We start from the raw sequence: 17,816 nt of genomic DNA, 5'->3' as shown, positions 1-17,816 counted from the left end.
TTAGCCAGACTATCTGACGAAACCTTACTTCATGCCTAAGTTTTGTGCAGTGGGACTTGCTGGTAGCTTTACTAATACTGGATTTTCCTGTTTTCTCTGTAGCCTGTTACACGGCCACCTGTTCCAGCGCACCAGGTACCCCCTTACAGAGCTGTTTCAGCCAGGTTTCGGCCGCTCACCTTTTCACAAAGTACCCCCATTGGCCTGGACCGGGTCGGACGAAGGCGGCAGATGAGAACATCTAACGGTAAGATGGGCGAGTCTTTTTAACTTTCTAGATCTCAACTTCATACCCCAGTTTGGTCAGAAAGTAGGTTAAGTGTGGACCACAAACGGGTGCAAACCAATTCAGTGACAAAGCAGTACCCAGCTAAGTTGCTTTGTTTTTTTGACTTCCCATTAGTAGCTTTTCCAGCTGTGTACATGTAAAACTTGTTTTTCACATGTACTGTTGACATTGCTATGGTTTATTCCTCTGTACCAGTTGCACTCCTATATTTTCCACTCTCCATTCACATACTTGCCTGAAGGTAATAACGGAATATGAAGGAAGGTGTAATATGCTTGAGTTCATACCCGAACCATAGCCACACTACACATGTATTTTTTAATTTTCTCTTTGCCATGCATTCAGCTTAACTACCTGGTCAGACAAGCCTTAAATAATTAAACAGCTTGTTTCAGAGAACTGTATGCCGTTGCAATTGCTTACTCAGTGGTGAGTGTAGCCCAACCAGGGTTCTGGGACATGATGGACAAATTCTTGAAAAAGATTGCCTTTTGGAAGCAGTACCCTTTATTAGACTTTCTGATGTGCCCTGTTTATTTTTTCTGTAATTGTTTACTGTTAGCATGCAATGCTATCTTGAGTTAATAGAAAGTCGTATCTAGTATTAGTGGAATATTTCTTGGCCCGTGGGACCAGAAGAACCTGGGTTTATACCACCTGTGTTCTTTCAGACCGCCATGAGCATAATCTAAAGAGTTATTCATGTTTCACTGGCAAGGGTTGGACATAAAAGCAAAATTTTCACTTTATATTCTTCACTTAATAAGGAACAAAACACTATGGGGAACCTTCACTTCTGCCTCTCTGTGGAGAGAATAAGTAAAGGTGTCTGGATCAGGGCTTGCCATAACTGAAGTAGGAAAGTTAATAAATAGCATTTTCAGTGTTTCTTAATTAAAATTATACATATGTTTACTAGTCAGTTCTTGGCTTTTATGGTTCTAAGTTTTAGCTGCAATGATACTCAAATTCTGCTCAAAAAAAAATCCTTCAAGTACAAATTTATTTATATAAGAACCTTTCCCAGTCTTCAATAGAGCATGACAGTTTTCTTCAGAAGGTGCTCTCCAAGGAACAGAGTTGAGAATTTCTAACTATAGCAATGAGCTACATTATGTAATATATATATATTATATTAGTATTCTCCTTTTAATTTATATTGTAGTAAAATATTGGGAACTACTTTAAAACCCATCTCTGGAGTGTGTCTTTGCTGTATGCATCTCAATATACTAATGATACAGATTAGACATCAAGGTAAATTTGACATCTAATGCAACCCTTGCTGAGAGTACGTGGTATCTCAGTCCCTGATTCCAGAAGGCTCACTCACAGAATAACAGGTTTGCCATGAGCTGGTTTTGAAAAAAGAGAGTCTTTACACATCACAGAGTAGGGATTCCTTTTTTTATTTTTAGTTATCCTTTCCATTTCATGTTTGCAGGTATTCAGATTTCGAATAACTGGTCTCCTAAAGATAAGCAACAGGATGACAAATACATAAAGCAAGGTTTCTGCTGCTTTTCAAGACAATGAAGCCAAAGCCATATTGATTTTGCTAGATGTGACTTTCATGACTCATTACAATAAACATAGCAGCTGAGCAGGAAAAGCTGAAATCAAAGCCCTGAAGGCAAGTGGGGAATATCATAGACTTTGCAGTTTGAGAACAGTTGCAAAGATCTGTTAAGTAGCTCCAGCAGAAAATAATAAAGTGACTAGTGTCACACATTCTGATCTCTTTCCTTTTTCTCTTAAATTCACAAGGCATTTCCTTGTCTTTGAACATGTGAGAGTTTTTTGTTTGCTCATGTACAGTGAAATTTGATAGCACAAAAGCCCTTTATTATAGAAATTCTAAACCCAAGCACTGAAAACCAGTGGTATCTTTAGTTACTTGCTAAAGCCTAATACATTGCATGTCTGCTTTTATAACAACGGGAGATAGAATTGGAGATGTACATTTTTAGAAAAACAGCTGTTACAAGACAGTAAATCATCATACTGTAGGAGACAGATTAGCAACCAGCCAACACGGAAGGGAAACGTCCCTTGAGACTTATATTGCTACTCTTGTGCTTAAAGGGTTACAGGTTTTAAATTATATTAAAGAATTTACCTATTTTTATAAATATTTTAAAAACTAAGCTATCTTTTTTGCATATTGTGGTGTGGGACTTGAAGTTGTCTAAATTAATTGGTGAACTCCTTTAGATAGGTTCAGCTCTGAGTAGGCGGGGTGGGACTCAGCTCAAATTTAAGTCACCTAAATTTATCTAAATGTAGGTACCTACATAAGAGTTAAACTTTTGAACACTTCTTAGAGGCAGTGGAGGTCTAGGGCTTGATTCAGTTACCCACCCACCCCAGGGCCCAGATATGTGTGGGGTACCCGAGTATATGCCTGCAGCAGGAAGATATGATGGAGGTGGGAGACCCATTCCTTTTTCCAGTGGCAGGTGGACGCCAGCGGGATATCCAAAATACTTAAAATGGCACTAAGTATCTGCGTTTAAACAACGGTTCTGAGGCCCTAGCCATTGCAGTCAATGAAGGTTTGAGTAGGAGCTGCCTTTGGATGAGGTGAATTGCTCTCTCAGCTGTTTTAGTTATGACCAATACCTGCTGATTTAGATGGTTAGTCCAAATGTGGATTTCGGTATTTAGATTAATACATTTAAATGTCTGTAATTCAAGTAGTATCCTGACCTGGATGTTTGCCTACAATGTTAAACTACCATCAAGCTTTTCCCAGTTCATCAAGATTGGGTAACCGAGTAGGTTTCAGGCTGTGGAGCACAGCTCAGGAACGGAGGTGCAAACAAACTGGCTTGTTGGAGATTTTCGGGTTCTCCATCCCTATCACCGATCAAATACACAAACCTCACCCCAAATAGTTTTTGGCCATGGAAGTGAATTAATAGAAGCTGTTAATCACTCCATGAGAGAAAACCATCTCCTTGCTACCCTGCCGCTGCTTCCCCACCCCAAAAGAGTGAGGACGTAAGTAGGACAATATGCAGGAAATGCAAATTCCTGGCTTGCTATACTGCGTGCTGTATTTGTGATTACCAGGAGGTGGGTGGCATATGTCTGATGTTGCAAGCAGCTCCATGGCAGTTGCTGTATTCTGCAGCCAAAATGCCTGAAAAGCTCAGGGAGACAGAAAGACACATGATCAGTACCTGAAGTGGCATCATGAAATCCACTACTGCAGGCTAACAAGTCCCAGTGTTGCTGGGGACAGAAGAGCCTCTGGACTGGAGGATGATGGCTGTATGATACTTTGAAGGATGGGGAAGGACAAAAACTATGCTGGTGGGTAACGGGATTGTTAGTCGCATAGATAGCTGGGCTTGATGATGCAGTGTGCTGGAAGCAGCTGGTGCACCAGGTGAAGCACCTAGGCAGTCCTGAGGACCCCGGAGGGGAGGTGATAGCTACGGGGCAGGTCGGTGCCACGGAGAGTGTGGTGGCAGGAGGCAAGCACTGGAGGTAAAGTTAAAGCTGTCACGTAGAAGCTAAAGGACCAGGAGCCCAATGGTAAAATTGTCCAAAGGGCTGCCAATACCACGATCAGTGTCAGAGAGGCCTTTTTACCTCCAGGCACCTTCATGCAAAAAGTTGTATTCAAAAGAGGGAGATTTAGATTATTTATGAACAGAGGAACATTTGAAATAAAAAGATCCTTTGTTTTCTGAACCTAAGCAGAACCAGGCTGCTGACATACAGGTCAAGAGAGCATAGAGTAGTTTCTAAACAAAGAATTAGGGGAGAGCTGGCAAGGTGAAATAATACACTGTACATGACAGCATGTCCTTTACAGGCGATGTCAATGATCACTGCATCCTCGAATGAAGGATGGGGCAGAAGCTGACAAAACTCAAGCAAGAAATAGTCAGGACCAGCTGGACAAATGTTGTTGAAAGAGGGTTTAGAAAAACAGGCGTCCCTGCTAGTAATAGTGAAAGTTTAAAAAGTAAGATGGAGAAATAAACATATTTTTAAATAAGCTGGATGGCATACATCAGAAAATTAGTTGAAGGAAGATATCCAGTGGAGCATAACCAGCATATTGCCATCGTGCAAGCTGTATAGGAATAACAGAAAAGATTAGAACAGTGAAAGAGGGTCTCTTAATGTATTAAAGAAAAGCTAAGAGCCAAATCAAATAAACAAATTTACTGTGTCATCCAGTGTCACAGGATCCATGGACTGGAATGCCATGCCTAAATGGGGAAAAAGTATAGTGATAGGATTAAATTGTGAACCACCTGAGATCACCAGGATGTTGACAGTAAATGTGACAAACTAATGAAACCAGGGAAGTTTTAGGGGCAGCAAGCACAGTCATAAAAGGACACTTAAATTGCTGTCATGTGGGTTAAGCGTTGTAATGGGGCACAGTGCTATGTTTTTAGGGGTACCATAAGTAATTCCTTGGTGCAGCTGATCAGGAGACCTACAGGAAGGAAAACAATTCTTGAACCGTTCCTGAGGTGTGTGCAGGATCACACATAAGAGCTACTCTGAAAGGGTGGGATGTGTCTCATCTGACTTTATAGACTTCTAAGCTAAGCTAGGTGACCTTGACTGGAAGAAACAGGTAATTTAGGCTGCTGTTCATTGACCAAATACAGACAGATAATGAATCTGGCCCCCCATGTACATAATGCGCTCTGAGCCAATATCCTTGCAGGGGTGAGAAGAGTAGAACAATCCAACACAGCGTGTGTTTTAATTTAAAAGAGGGAAAGTTAAATAAAAGTGAGAAGTCGTTTATGTAACAAAGGAATTTAAAGGAGCAGAAAAAGGTGTTGAATGCTTGCAGGCAGCACTGAGGGTGTTCAAGGACAGCATATTTGATGCTCAGAGCAAATTCACGTCACCTGTCAAAACAGAATTTGGCAACACCAGAAAAGGGTTCTGTCATTAAACACAGGGGAAAAGAATCTATCAGAAGGAAAAAAAAAAAAACGTCCTTCAGATTGTTCAGCTGTATCCAAATAGAAAAAATAAACCTCTCGCAATTTTGAAGTAAAGCTACAGGAACATAGAAACAATTTGTTAAAGAGATAAAAATTACGTCCTTTTTAAAAAATATGAGAACCCGGTAGACTGCCAGACAGTTTGTAGGCCTTGTAAGTGACTAAGAAATAAAACCTGAGCTCAAATTAGATAAGGATCTGTCTCAAAATATCAATAAAAGTTTTAGAGTAGATAAATTAATAGTAAAATATGGCCAGAACCAGGACTTCTAAAGGGATTTAAGAATGAAATTGCTCAGCTACTGCCTCAGCATGGAATTCATTCCTCAAAAATTGCCTCAACAGAAGCAAGAAGGCAACAATGGGGGATAACCATTTTTAAAGAAGTATCAGGAGGGATATAGTGAGCAGTAGTCCAGTGAGTCTGACTTAATAGCACATAGAATATATAAAGGATGCATTTAGGACTTAGAAACGACAACAGAGAGTAACATCAATAGACTGGTGGACCCTTATGATGAAGTTAAGAGTCCATGTGCCCTATGTAGGGGAAAGCTGTGCCCCACAGATGGATTAGATTTTTCTGAAAAAAATCACTGAGGATGTGACCAAGGGGACTTAGTAGGTATAGGCTACTTGGATGTTCAAAAGGCCTCTGACAAGATCTGTTACAAATGTCTCTTAACAGAGGCCTGGGATAAGAAGGAAGATCCTCCTATGCTGTAAGAAGTGACTAAGCACTAAGTAATGGAGAATAGGAAAGCAGTTGGTTTCCTTACGGAGAGAGCCTACGGGTGGAGTCAGATGTTACAAATAATGTGGGAAGGGAGGTGTGGAATGAAATTATTATTCTTGCTTGTGTGCTGAATTATTCATGGTAGTAAAAACACAAGCTGCATGAACAGAGTTGCAGAAGGATTTCACAATACTGAGACACAATGTACTGGTGGCAGGTAAATTCCGTGTTGATAAAGGCAAGGTGGTACACATGGAGGAACACAAGCTTGGTATGCTTGCAGAAGAATGGACTTTGAGCTGGATATTGCCATTTACAAAGAGTCTTGCAATCCTAACAGATAATTAAAGTGTCTGTTCAGTGCATAGTAACAGTCAAAACAGTAAATAAAAGGGCAGGAATTTGTAGGAAGGGAATAGAGAACAAAACAGAAAGGCCAATTGTGCCACTGGTGGCATGTGGGGGCCATCTCCCTGATCCTTTCCACCTCAAAGGACATTTTTTACAGGGGTCGATACAGAGAAAGGCAAAAGCACAAGAAAACCTACTCAGTAGCTTTTTGTGAAGAATGATTAACACAGCTAGAGCTCTGCAACTTGGAAAAAAGGACAATAGGGGAATAAAAGTCTGATTGGCATAGGAAAAATGAACGGATAATAGTTACTGTTTCCAATAATGTAAGAACTAAAGGGCACCAGGTGAAGTCATCAGATAGCAAGTTCAAAATAAAAGATAGTTTTTACACTCTACAAAATTAAACTGAGACTAATTGCTACACATGATATTTCACATCCCAAAAGTTTACTGAAATTCAGAAAGTGGTTTGAAAAATTCAGTTCATTAAACACAAAGATATCACTTCTGCCCCAGGAGGAATCTGACTCTGATCTGCAGATAGCTGCAGTTTACTAAAGTACATCAGAAAGATGCCATTACATGCCTTATTTATTTTTATGTTCTTTCCTGGGCATCTGCTGCTGTCTGCTGTCAAAGCAGTGGGTGGGGACATTTTTGGTCTGCCCCAGGGTGGAGGGTCCTATGATACCAGAGGGATATCTAGAACTGGATTTTCCTGAGGCAGGTAAACTAGCTTTTAGCTTTAGTATTTTAGTATGTGCTACCCACAGCCTTTTCCGAGCGCCCAGCTCAGTGCATAAGCCAGCTCGGCATGATGCATTTGGACAGGGTCACTCACTGTGGACTGCCACTAGAAAGGACAGCCTGCACCTCCTCCTGTCCCTGGCAGATCCTGTGAGGAAATGAACCTGCCACCAGCTCACCCCAAATGAGTACTTTTATGGTGGTTCAGTTTGTGACTGCACGGTTGCTAGATGTGCTCATGCAGAGGAGGGAGAACAGATCTGCCCCCCGCCCTGCCAGCAGCATCCCATGGTAGCACTGGGTTAGTCATTAGGCAAAAGCACACAGCCCATTCTGTTCAGCAAAAATCAAACCAAATGAGTGTTTTCCAGAGGTAATTTTTAATGTATCTTCTAGAAGAGCTGTGTGGGGTTTGATCTTGTTTTCCTTTGGCAGTTCAGCTGTTTTTCCCCTGTGGGTAGGGGTTTGACATGGCAGAGAGCTTGTGCTCTGGCTGATGAAAAGCATGAAGCCTTCACTTGCAGGTCGCAGGATCATCAGCACTTCAGTATCACTTCTGTTTACTGGGTTGGTTTATTTTTTAATGATTTGTGCCGAGAAAAATGTGTGGGGCTGTGTATAAATTTCTTATAATATGTGATAGGTTGTTTTTACTGTGCTATCCAACAGTCCTTGCAGCAAGAAATAATAGGGAAGTTTGGAGATTCGGAATAGAATTCCTATCGGTTTCCTGTGTAGTGTAGCACAGCCTGGATTTTTGTAGGAAGATGGCATTAATATTGCAGGGCGATGTTTGGCCTTTCCTTCTCCGTCTGAGGCAGCGCTAGGGGAAACCATGTGATTTCAGTGGGTGTTGAGAGGTCTCTGTGTGCAGAAATGCCTCCAGGGTTCTGCGAACATGTCCCTGCTGGAGGCAGTCCCCAGTGAAAGGACAGGCTCAGCTGAGCAATGCAGTTTGCAGGTAAAGAGTGAGCCACAGAGATTTTGGAGCTTTCCAAATTGTAAATGTAGTGCTGTGTACAAGCACAGGTTGTGGCAGGCTTTGCAATGTGCAGATGGGAGCAGCCCTTGCTTCCAGTGCATGAACCGATCCAGCTTCACTGCAGAATGACACAGATGTAAGGGTGGTACACTCTGGCCCATGGTGAATGAATGAGGTTGTGCTCTGGCTGGGTCAGTCCCGGTGAAAGCTTGACTGTTTGGGTGCTTTTCTGCTTCATGCCCTATTTTCTGGAGCAGCTGAATTAAGTTTGTAGTTTGAATGAGAAAATGTCCCCGTCCTTCCCTCTTTTCCTGGGAGCAGTCTGCTGCAGCCTTAACACTTTGGCTGCTTGTGCCCTAAATAATGATACAGCATTTGCCTGTGAAGGAAGTGAAGTATTAACAGGCATGCAAAAAATACCTTAATTGTCTGCTTCTACTGGAATTGTAACTGGTATAATGTAACAAAGATAGACCGATACTCAGAACAGTGTTGTAATACAAGGAACTCCCCAACTCCCATCCAAGTAGTCTTTCCCTTTGAATTGCAGTCGTTTGAATATAGATTGAGATCGCATTAAGCTGCTTTAATGAAAAACAAATGTACTTCTTGGCTTGCTGCGTTTGAGATGTTCAGGCACTTTGGGCAGCGCAGGCGGCTGCAGGCACAGCGCGGCTGGGGCCAGGCAGCCAGGTTTTTGTTTCTTTTCTGGAACTTCCTCCCTAAGGGCACCCCATGATGTCAGCGAGCTCTCGGGCGGCCAGGCTGAGCGCGCCGCTGGCAGTTCCCAGCTGGGCTCGGCCTCGGAGGCACAGCTGGGAGCCGAAGGCAGTGAACAGGCTGTTTCTCTGCGCTGTCAGTAGCTCAGAGCCTTTTGTCATCCTCCGCCAGCCCTTTAAGACCGAGCATCACCTGTTAGAGGTCAGCCCTTGCCCTGGGCTCGAGTCTGACGGCAGCATGGTAGCCAGGGGGGGAATGGCACGATTTTGGAGTCTGGAGAGCCTTCAGATGGGTACGTGTGAGTAGAACATGCTCTCTCTCTCTCTCTCTCTCCCGCTGTGTGTAGCTATTTTTTTTCAGTGTTTTTAGATTGAACTAATAAAGTGCGGCAGTCAAGGGGCCTGATTCTGATCACGCTTATACCGTGTCATCCACGGGAGCCTGCAGCCTTACACTGGTGACAAAGCTGCTAGAAGATCAGAATCAGTCCCAGGCTGTCTTTTAAGTTTTTGCATCCCGTTGGTGTGATCAGGAAAGCCCACCCCTACCTCTGATATTTCTCTCTGTAAACAATAGAGGAATTGATGAAGAACGCAAGCGACTGATTTTCGCTTGAGAGTCTTAACTATGAAGACAATGTGAACTTGTTGATTTGGTACAGAATAATGAACAGTTATCAGTCCCAAAATTGCAGTCATTTTTCATCTGGAGCCAAATGAATTAGCTTATTTTGATGTGCCGTTGTTACTGGAACAAACCAACAGGCAGTACTGGTAGTACAGTGGAAATCTATAAACAATCACTGGGATTAATTTTTTTAATGTTGCTTTAAAAGCTAAAAATTGATTTAATGAATTATTTGTTTGCAGATTTTTTTTATAAAGCAGTTTCAGTAAGTTTCACAACATGTATTTTAAAAGTTTATCAGTGCTCACATTTCTGATATTTCCTACAGGGGAAAAAAAATTTCGTGTGTTTTAAGTAGGGTTTCTGCATCCTCCCTGGTTAGGCAGATTATACCATTAATGTGAGTGTGTATTTAAAACGCTGGGGAGTAGAAGAGAATGGTGGAATAGCCTTGTTCTGTTGCATCAAGACTATGCCATATTTTTCTACTTTTAAAGGAAAGAAAAATTCTTCCAAGTTTTTTAGTGAATCTGTAAAGTAATCAGCTTTGATCTCTCTTGCAAATTAATACCCAAATGACCAAAGTTGCTAGTGATGTATAAGCGCCCATAAGGAGGGGGTAGAAGTGTTTCTCCCTGTAAGGTAAATAACGGGTAGGTAACGGCATGCCTGTTAGTTGTGTAGGTGTGTGGAGTAAAGCCAGGAGTCATCTCTTTGAGACTGTCACCCGTCCGGAGCCCAGAGGCTGGCAGGCGGGCGGTACCCAGGCTTGAAGCAGGGCAGAGAAGAGGCAGGGTCCAGGGCACTGCTGCTCAGCCTTGCTGCTCGGTGGGGAAGTGGCAGGTTCAGTAACTCTGCTTAAAGGTCCCTTCCCAGCACTCGGGAGTGAGCGAGATACTTTGCAGGCTGCATGGCAACTTATCTGGAACACAGAAACCATTAGGAAAGGACTTCAGTGCTTAGCAGCCCGTTCTGAGTTTTATTTTTTAATTATTTTTTACTTTTTATTTTTTATTGGATTTTTGAGCACTGTATGATCTTCAGACTCTCTAGATATTCACAGCTTGGGCCTGCCGTAGGAATAAATATTTAGGGATAAATTTACAAGGACCAGAGAGTGCACTCAAGCACTGGGCCATTGGTCATGAACGCTTCTTGATTACTAGCTCATCCCCTGATCTGTTTGAACACAACAGCTAGCTTTCAAAGGCAAACCTCCTCTGAAAGGGTCTAGCACTGGGCAGTATGGACGTGAGTCAGTCAGTATTACTTGGTCCTGACATCAGTCCCCAGTCCTTTTCATCTGCCAGTATGGAGATGATCGCCAAAAGGATTTACCCCAAATGTGTTTTACCATTTTATACAATAACTGCAGATTTACGTGCCCATAGTGACAGTCACTTGCATGACATTTCTCTTGGTTTTATGTGGCTGTGTAATAAGATGAAGCCCATCTTAGTTCCAGCCTCTATTTCTGTACAAAGCTGCCTCTTTGGTCAGAAAATGTACAATTGTCAAGCCAAGAATTTTCTGTGATTTGGGGCAATTAGAACAAGTTTTTTCTCAGGCGGTTACACTGTACTCAGTCCAGTCATGCTGTCCCCTTGGGCCTCCCAAGTATCTCAGTGCTGCTCTCAGCATCTTGGTGCTGCCAGAGCCTCCCCTGGCACGTGGGAGAGGTGGCTGTGGTCAGCTCAGAGCAGGGTCTGCGGCGTGGGCTGCCCACCCCTCTCGCGGGTGGGTGGGCACGGAGGTGTTGGGTCGTTACATCCCTGCAGGAAGTGACGATGTGACGGGACCCAGCCTGGGACTGGCAGCGGCCCCCTCTGACCGCCAGGGGCCCACTGGGGCTCCCATCTGCCATGTGGGAAACGGCATCGAGATCTCCCTTCTGATTCAGGTCATTTCAGATTTCCTCTGGGTAAAAAAAAATAAATAATCCTTGTAGTTCTATTTTTCACACAGAAAAAGGAGGAATTCTCAGTTCCAGCAGCTGCTAAATGAGAAAATTCTGAAGCAGAGTAAAAAGTATTTAATGGTAGAAAAGCAGTTTTCCTGAGAGCTCTGCTCCCTTCACTTCAGCTGTTACTGTTATATTTGTGACAACAAAGGCAACTTCTCAGCAATTCCTCTTGCATTGTTTTTTTTTTTTTTTGATCATAAAAATGATGAAGCAAACAGCTGTTGCACCTTTGTTTTAGTTGCTGCAGATGGTGGGACTGAATCTTCAGCTTTAGCGGACGACAATGGCAGTGAGGAAGACTACAGTTATGAGGAGCTCTGCCAAGCCACTCCCAGGTACCTGCAGCCCGGAGGAGAACAGCTAGCAATTAATGAGGTAACGTCCTGGGCTTTGCATTGCTGTAACGATGGAGGGGAGGAGGGGGGATGGTTTCCACAGGTCTGAGGTTTCATGTTAATAGGAAGTGCCACAGCAGTACCCAGCATAGCAAAGAATCCAGCAGCCACGGTGTCCTGTGTCTGTCAGGGCCCATGAGCAGATGCCAAGGGAAGAGCACAGTGGCTAGTACGTCACTGGGAGTGTAACTCGTTACCGTATGTAACTGCTCTGGAGTTGGACTTTAATTGTTCTCACTAATAAATATACGTATAGATTTCTGAAAATCTAGAATTTTAGTTTTATCCTGTAATAGGAGTAATCATGGGCACTCTAGTAAGGTATTTTGATCTTTTGGTAACTTATAAACAGTTTGTTGTTTATCTTTCATCCTTCACAACCTCATTTTCTTCCCATCTCAGCTGATAAGTGATGGCAGCATTGTCTATGCAGAAGCTCTCTGGGACCATGTGACTATGGATGATCAAGAGCTGGGCTTCAAAGCTGGAGATGTCATTAGAGTTCTAGAAGCTTCCAACAAAGACTGGTGGTGGGGAAGAAACGAGGACAAGGAAGCCTGGTTTCCAGCTAGCTTTGTCAGGGTGAGTAACTCTTGCTTTTGCACCATTGTCACGCAAGATTCCTAGCAGAGTGCAACAGCAATGGTCATGACATTGTGTTTAAGTGAAGGGCCTGATCCTCAGCATCTTTGTATCTGAACATCAGTGGTGCAACTCCTAATGACTTCACACTCCAAGACCCCTTAGCTCCTCTGAGACTTTTTACTTTGGCTTCTTCTGTTGTGTGGTCCTTTTGTAACCAAAGGAATTTCTCAAGCAGAAATGAGGGCAGCAGAGAGCTCAACCAGGAGCAGTCAGTGTACATGGAGAAGACACAGCAGTTTTCATGAGGGAGTGGGGAAAGCTATGCTGCAGGGATTTCTTGGTAAAATAGGGCTCAATTTATTATCACAACATTTTGTAGGAATCTGGTTCACAGTCTGAACTCCCCAATCAGAACTCAGCCAGATCAATGACAGTATAACTCTTGCATGGTATAAAATTTAACTATGTTTTAGAAATTAATTTAAATTAGTTTTTGAGAGCCTGTAATGAAGCTTGGCCCATGCTGTATGAAGGACTACACAACGTGCCAGAGATGGTTCCTGCCTTTGCCTTTCCTAAATCTCCAGCCAACATGGGCAATCAGACAAAAGTCGAAAAAGGAGGTGCTGTTATCCACATCATAGACATGGGGAACTGGGGCAGAGGGAGAGTTTTAAAAAGTGTTTGAGTTGTCTACTTTTGTAATTTTTACCCATAGACTGGCTTGGCCAAAAGAACACATATGACTTAAGTCTGAAAAATGCACAGGCGACACAACATGGTATCTCTCAGATACCGTGAGTAGAAAGCCATGTATTTAACCAGACAGAAACCTCAACACTTTATTCAAATATGCAGTGGGTACAATGAGACAAATCCTGTTGTGGAACCCACTCAATAAGGTATGAATGGGAACATTTCTGTAGCAAGTCCTTTCTTAATTGTAAGAAGTTTGTTAACAGTTTTATCACATTTTGTAAGTTTGCTGCTTTACTCTAGTTTGCTTTGTCTGTTCTGGCTGCAGCTGCGAGTTAATCAGGAAGAAGTGCCAGAAAATTGTAGTAGTATCCAGGATGAAGAACAAGATGCAGATATTAGCAAGCATCGTCAGAAAATAGCTGAAAACAAGGATCAGATGAGAACCAACGTTATACAGGAAATTATGAACACAGAACGAGTCTATATCAAGCATCTCAAGGACATCTGTGAGGTACATGCTTTAACCTGAGGGCATTCTGCTGACCTAATGTGAACAAAACATCCCATGTAAGCCGAGAACCATAGCGGTTTCTCATATCAAAATATTCGCAACTGCACTTCTGAGGCTGTCAGTCAGACCCTTCTTGTGTCCTCATATGGCTTTCCTCTCTGCCAACTGCCACAAGGCACCGCTTCCTTCGCTTCCTTTTTTTTTTTTTTTAAAAAAAAAAAAAAATATTCCGCTTTTGACATGGGAAAAGTGCTTTGCTTATCTGACTGCTATTTCCATAATAATGAGAAAGGGAAATGCAGTTTCTTTTAGAACTTTTTACCACTTGGTTTAGATAGAAATCTTTCAGTAACTTAAAGAAAATCAATTACAGTTCAGGGACAAAACTTTTTGCAAGTAACTTGCAAAGAGAATGTTTGCTGGGTGAGACTTTTTTTGTTTCCTCCAAGAAGCAGATTTTTGCTGGATGCTTAGAAGCTATGAAGAAGTCTTGAAAGATGTTTTAGAACCGCCTTGCTTGTTTGAACCATAAAATGTGCAGGGTTTTCTGCTTTTTGTTTAAATTTTGTTAGAGGCCCATACTTGCATGAGAAACTTCTTAATACCTTTCACTAAAGTTTGCCTCTTCTGACGTGGACTGTGATGCATTTGACCTGTATTTGACTTGTATTTGTGGTTAGCATCTGGAAGGGTGCTAAGCAACCTACCAAAATATTCTTTGTACCCTTAGTTTACTAGGTCTCTCTCTGTATTTGTCATGTTGTCATCCTTTAGTCCACCATTCATCATTGGATTCTTTCATGGACAACAAAGTAGGCAAGACAGCAGTGTTTTTTGTTTGGGTTTGTTTTTTTATTTTTTAGATCAGGCCTTTTTCATGCATTTTGAAGAAAGAAACAATGGAAAACAAAAAGGCAAAAATTGGTTGCTAATTGGCTTGTTTCAAAACATTAAATGTAAGTTTTGTCATTTAGATTCACTATTTACTTAAGCTAGGAAGCTTGACTGTGTGCCTAAAAGATCACGGGTCAATTTGTACACGCAGCTGTGTCGCTGCCATGGTTAGCTGAGTTCTAGGACATGACTTCATATTTTACTGCCTTGTTAATTCTTAGACTGATCTTAATAATTAATTTTCTCTAATACATACATCCTATCACTCTCTTTAAATCTGACATGCCTCTGAGTTTAGTACAAGAGAGCAAATGCACATTTTCCAAGTAGAGAAGTGATGCTCCATGTTCAGCATGCCGGGTAGAGGTGGTCTGCTTTCCTCAGAGTGAATCTGTAGGGTGGTGCAAGCAGGAAATAAGGCTGAAAATATACTTGGGTAAGACTAAGCCAGAAAAGCTACTTCAGGTAGTAATCCAAATTTGCAAGCTCTGCACTAGAATGAATCACTAGGGCTGGTTCAGTCACGATCATGAAGCCGGAGTATACCCAGAAAAACATTTTACATTCAAGAAGTGTCTGCAGTCCACATTACAAGAGCTGCACAGGATTTAGTTTTCCATGTTGGAGTTACCCTCCTAACAGTAGTAAATGTGGTAGCTGGCTTGCAGCGTAGCCACTGCACAGCTGTCAGAGCAGATGCCTGTGGAAGAGACAGGAATATTCATAACAGTGCCAGCAGTATTCAGGGTTACTTCCTGGTAAACCTCACCGGAAAAACTGCAAGGCTTTTTACAGCTGTCCGCTCCCAAAGCGATTTGGGGGAAACCTGCCTGAAAGCAGCCAAACGGAGGAGCCTGGCAGATAACCCCTATCATACCAGTTAACCTTCGCACTCGTCTGTGCCCCGGCGCCATAACTGATATGAGAGTATGAGCACAGCAGCTATTCCTGGATATTCAGCCCCTGCACTGTATCTGCCTCGCCACACTCAGCTTTCTGGATCGGGTACCTGAGGATGTGCTGGCCGCGCGCGGCAGCTGCTGCTGCTGCATTTCAGCCCTAAGAGGCCCCTGAATGTACCTTCGCTTCTTAGCTATGCACATGCCGATGTGATCTATTGTCAGTTACTGATCGCAGAGCAGAATTTGTTTCAAGAGTGTTTTAAAACTGGAGGACTCAGTTGTGTACCTATTTAATGCTAGATACAAATAAAGTGAACTGGACGCCTCTGAAACATCACAGGTACAATTAAAGAGGGAAAAAAACACACTTACAGGTAAAGAGAAAAAAACTGGAGAAGTGATTGTATTTTTATGTACAGTCTTGCCAATGCTGTTACCTCCTGCCAATACCATATGGATTTTACCAAGGAGCAGCATCCTGAATGCATTATAAGTTCTTAATTTTGCTTTTCTGGCTTAGACTGTGCCATACTTACCTACTGTTTAAGGAACCAGTACTTTAGCCCTGGTAGAAGTTGTCTTTGTATTAATTGTCTTAGGGTTTGTTCTTATTGGCATAGAGAAGAGCTGTTATGGCACAGAGAAATTGCTGTGAAAAAGCACGGCAGCTGAAGTAGTAGCATGCATGGGCCGTGCGCAGGGCTCACCTCCAGCTTGGCAGGCAGTCGTAACAAGGGCTTTACACACACTGCAGGTTTCTGGTTCCCGGATTCATTTACAGTACTGTGAGGTAGAATTTGGACTGAAAGAATCACTATGTAAATGTTTCAGATGCAAATCTGAAATTGCGCGCGCGCGTGTGTGTGTGTGTGTGTATGGCTGGGAAACCACTCACCTGCCCGCAGATCTCAGGGGTTTTGCCAGCTCAGATGGGCTTGTTCAGGGTAGGACCTGTTTTCACGTCTTCAGACTAAAAGAGGTTTTTTTTACTTAATTTCCAGGGTTATATTCGGCAGTGTCGCAAACATACAGGAATGTTCACCACAGCTCAGTTAAGCACCATTTTTGGAAATATTGAAGATATTTACAAGTTCCAAAGGAAATTTCTGAAGGATCTTGAGAAACAGTACAACAAAGAGGAACCTCATCTAAGTGAAATAGGGTCATGTTTTCTTCAACATGTACGTTGCAGAAGTCCATTTTATTTATGAAATTAACAAAATACGATAAGAAAATGCCAAGTTACCACGTTAGGAGGGGATTTTAGTAACAAGTACTTATCGAATACTGAACTATGTATAGGTAGTGTTTTAGACTGCAAAATAATTTACAATTAAAGAATTATTTAAATGTTTTAGATTTCTACTCATCTTAGCAAGCATGTAACTTTGTATACAATTTTAAGTTTTCAAAACTGTAACGATTGCAGATGAGCTGGACTATTTGCAGTGATCTCATATTGGGCATGCAATAACTTCCTAAAGAAAATAACAAAAGAAGGCGGTGGGGAAAGAGGCTGTGAGTTCATGATAGACACTTCCTAAATCCTATAGCTGTCTCCCCCAAAGAAAAGTACTTAAAGTGCATTTGATTATCCTGACTCAATGAAGGCCTTTATTTCTGTATTCTTACAAAGAAGGTACATAATTTTGACAGTTACAAAGTAGATTTCTGCATAGTTTCAGGGCTGATTAGCCTGGAAACAGTATAGGAAATGAATTAATTATTCTAATTAGTCATAATAGTTGTTATAAAAATATCTTTCCTCCTTTATAGAGAAATACTTTAGTTAAAGCTTTGACTTTTATTTTTTTTAATAGCAAGAAGGCTTTGCTATTTATTCAGAGTATTGTAACAATCATCCCGGTGCCTGCATTGAACTTGCCAAGCTAATGAAACAGGGCAAATACCGTCACTTCTTTGAGGCCTGTCGCTTGCTTCAGCAGATGATTGACATTGCCATTGATGGTTTTCTTCTCACGCCTGTTCAGAAAATCTGCAAATACCCTCTGCAGCTTGCAGAATTGCTCAAATACACCACTCAGGAACACAGGTGAGAGAATGAAAAAGCCAAATCTTAAAATAGTAATAACACCTAATTACTCAAGCTTTCTGGGTGACACAACACTGAGGCTTTTGAGATGAGGAACAAAAGTCCCATTGACCGCTATAGACAGGAGCTCCTTACTAGATGGGCACCTTGGAACCATTGCAAGTATTAACAAAACCAGTATCTGATAATGAAGCACAGGGGCCTGACAGGGTGCAAGACAGAATGAGGAATAAGTGAAAGAGGGGGAAGGGAAGGGAAGGAAAGGAAGAAGGTGCTGAAATAGGATGCAGGGTGGGATGTGTAAATCCAAGTGGAAAAAAGCCAATGTGTCAAAGAAAGGAAGGAGAAGAAAATCCACAGAAGAAAGTGAG

General features: G+C 42.1%; 1 protein-coding gene across 8 annotated transcripts in view; it reads left to right on the top strand.

The window, feature by feature from the left end:
- The window catches only part of SPATA13 (spermatogenesis associated 13), an 82,889-nt gene that overhangs the window by 52,826 nt on the left and 12,247 nt on the right, over positions 1 to 17,816 (top strand). For 6 of the 8 annotated variants that reach the window (XM_075083786.1, XM_075083793.1, XM_075083758.1 and 3 more), the window contains 6 exons: positions 103 to 247; positions 11,645 to 11,781; positions 12,204 to 12,383; positions 13,411 to 13,596; positions 16,394 to 16,573; positions 17,213 to 17,445. In XM_075083786.1, the coding sequence (XP_074939887.1) occupies positions 103 to 247; positions 11,645 to 11,781; positions 12,204 to 12,383; positions 13,411 to 13,596; positions 16,394 to 16,573; positions 17,213 to 17,445 (1,061 nt within the window). Of the gene's footprint in view, positions 1 to 102; positions 248 to 8,921; positions 9,109 to 11,644; positions 11,782 to 12,203; positions 12,384 to 13,410; positions 13,597 to 16,393; positions 16,574 to 17,212; positions 17,446 to 17,816 lie in introns of those variants that run through there. The other 2 variants (XM_075083810.1, XM_075083819.1) reach the window with 2 other exon arrangements.

This window comes from Phalacrocorax aristotelis, chromosome 1, assembly GCF_949628215.1.
Source record: "Phalacrocorax aristotelis chromosome 1, bGulAri2.1, whole genome shotgun sequence".
NCBI classification, from domain to species: Eukaryota; Metazoa; Chordata; class Aves; order Suliformes; family Phalacrocoracidae; genus Phalacrocorax; species Phalacrocorax aristotelis.
Note: the sequence above shows the minus strand (reverse complement) of the source record. Positions and strands in the feature narration are given on the sequence as shown.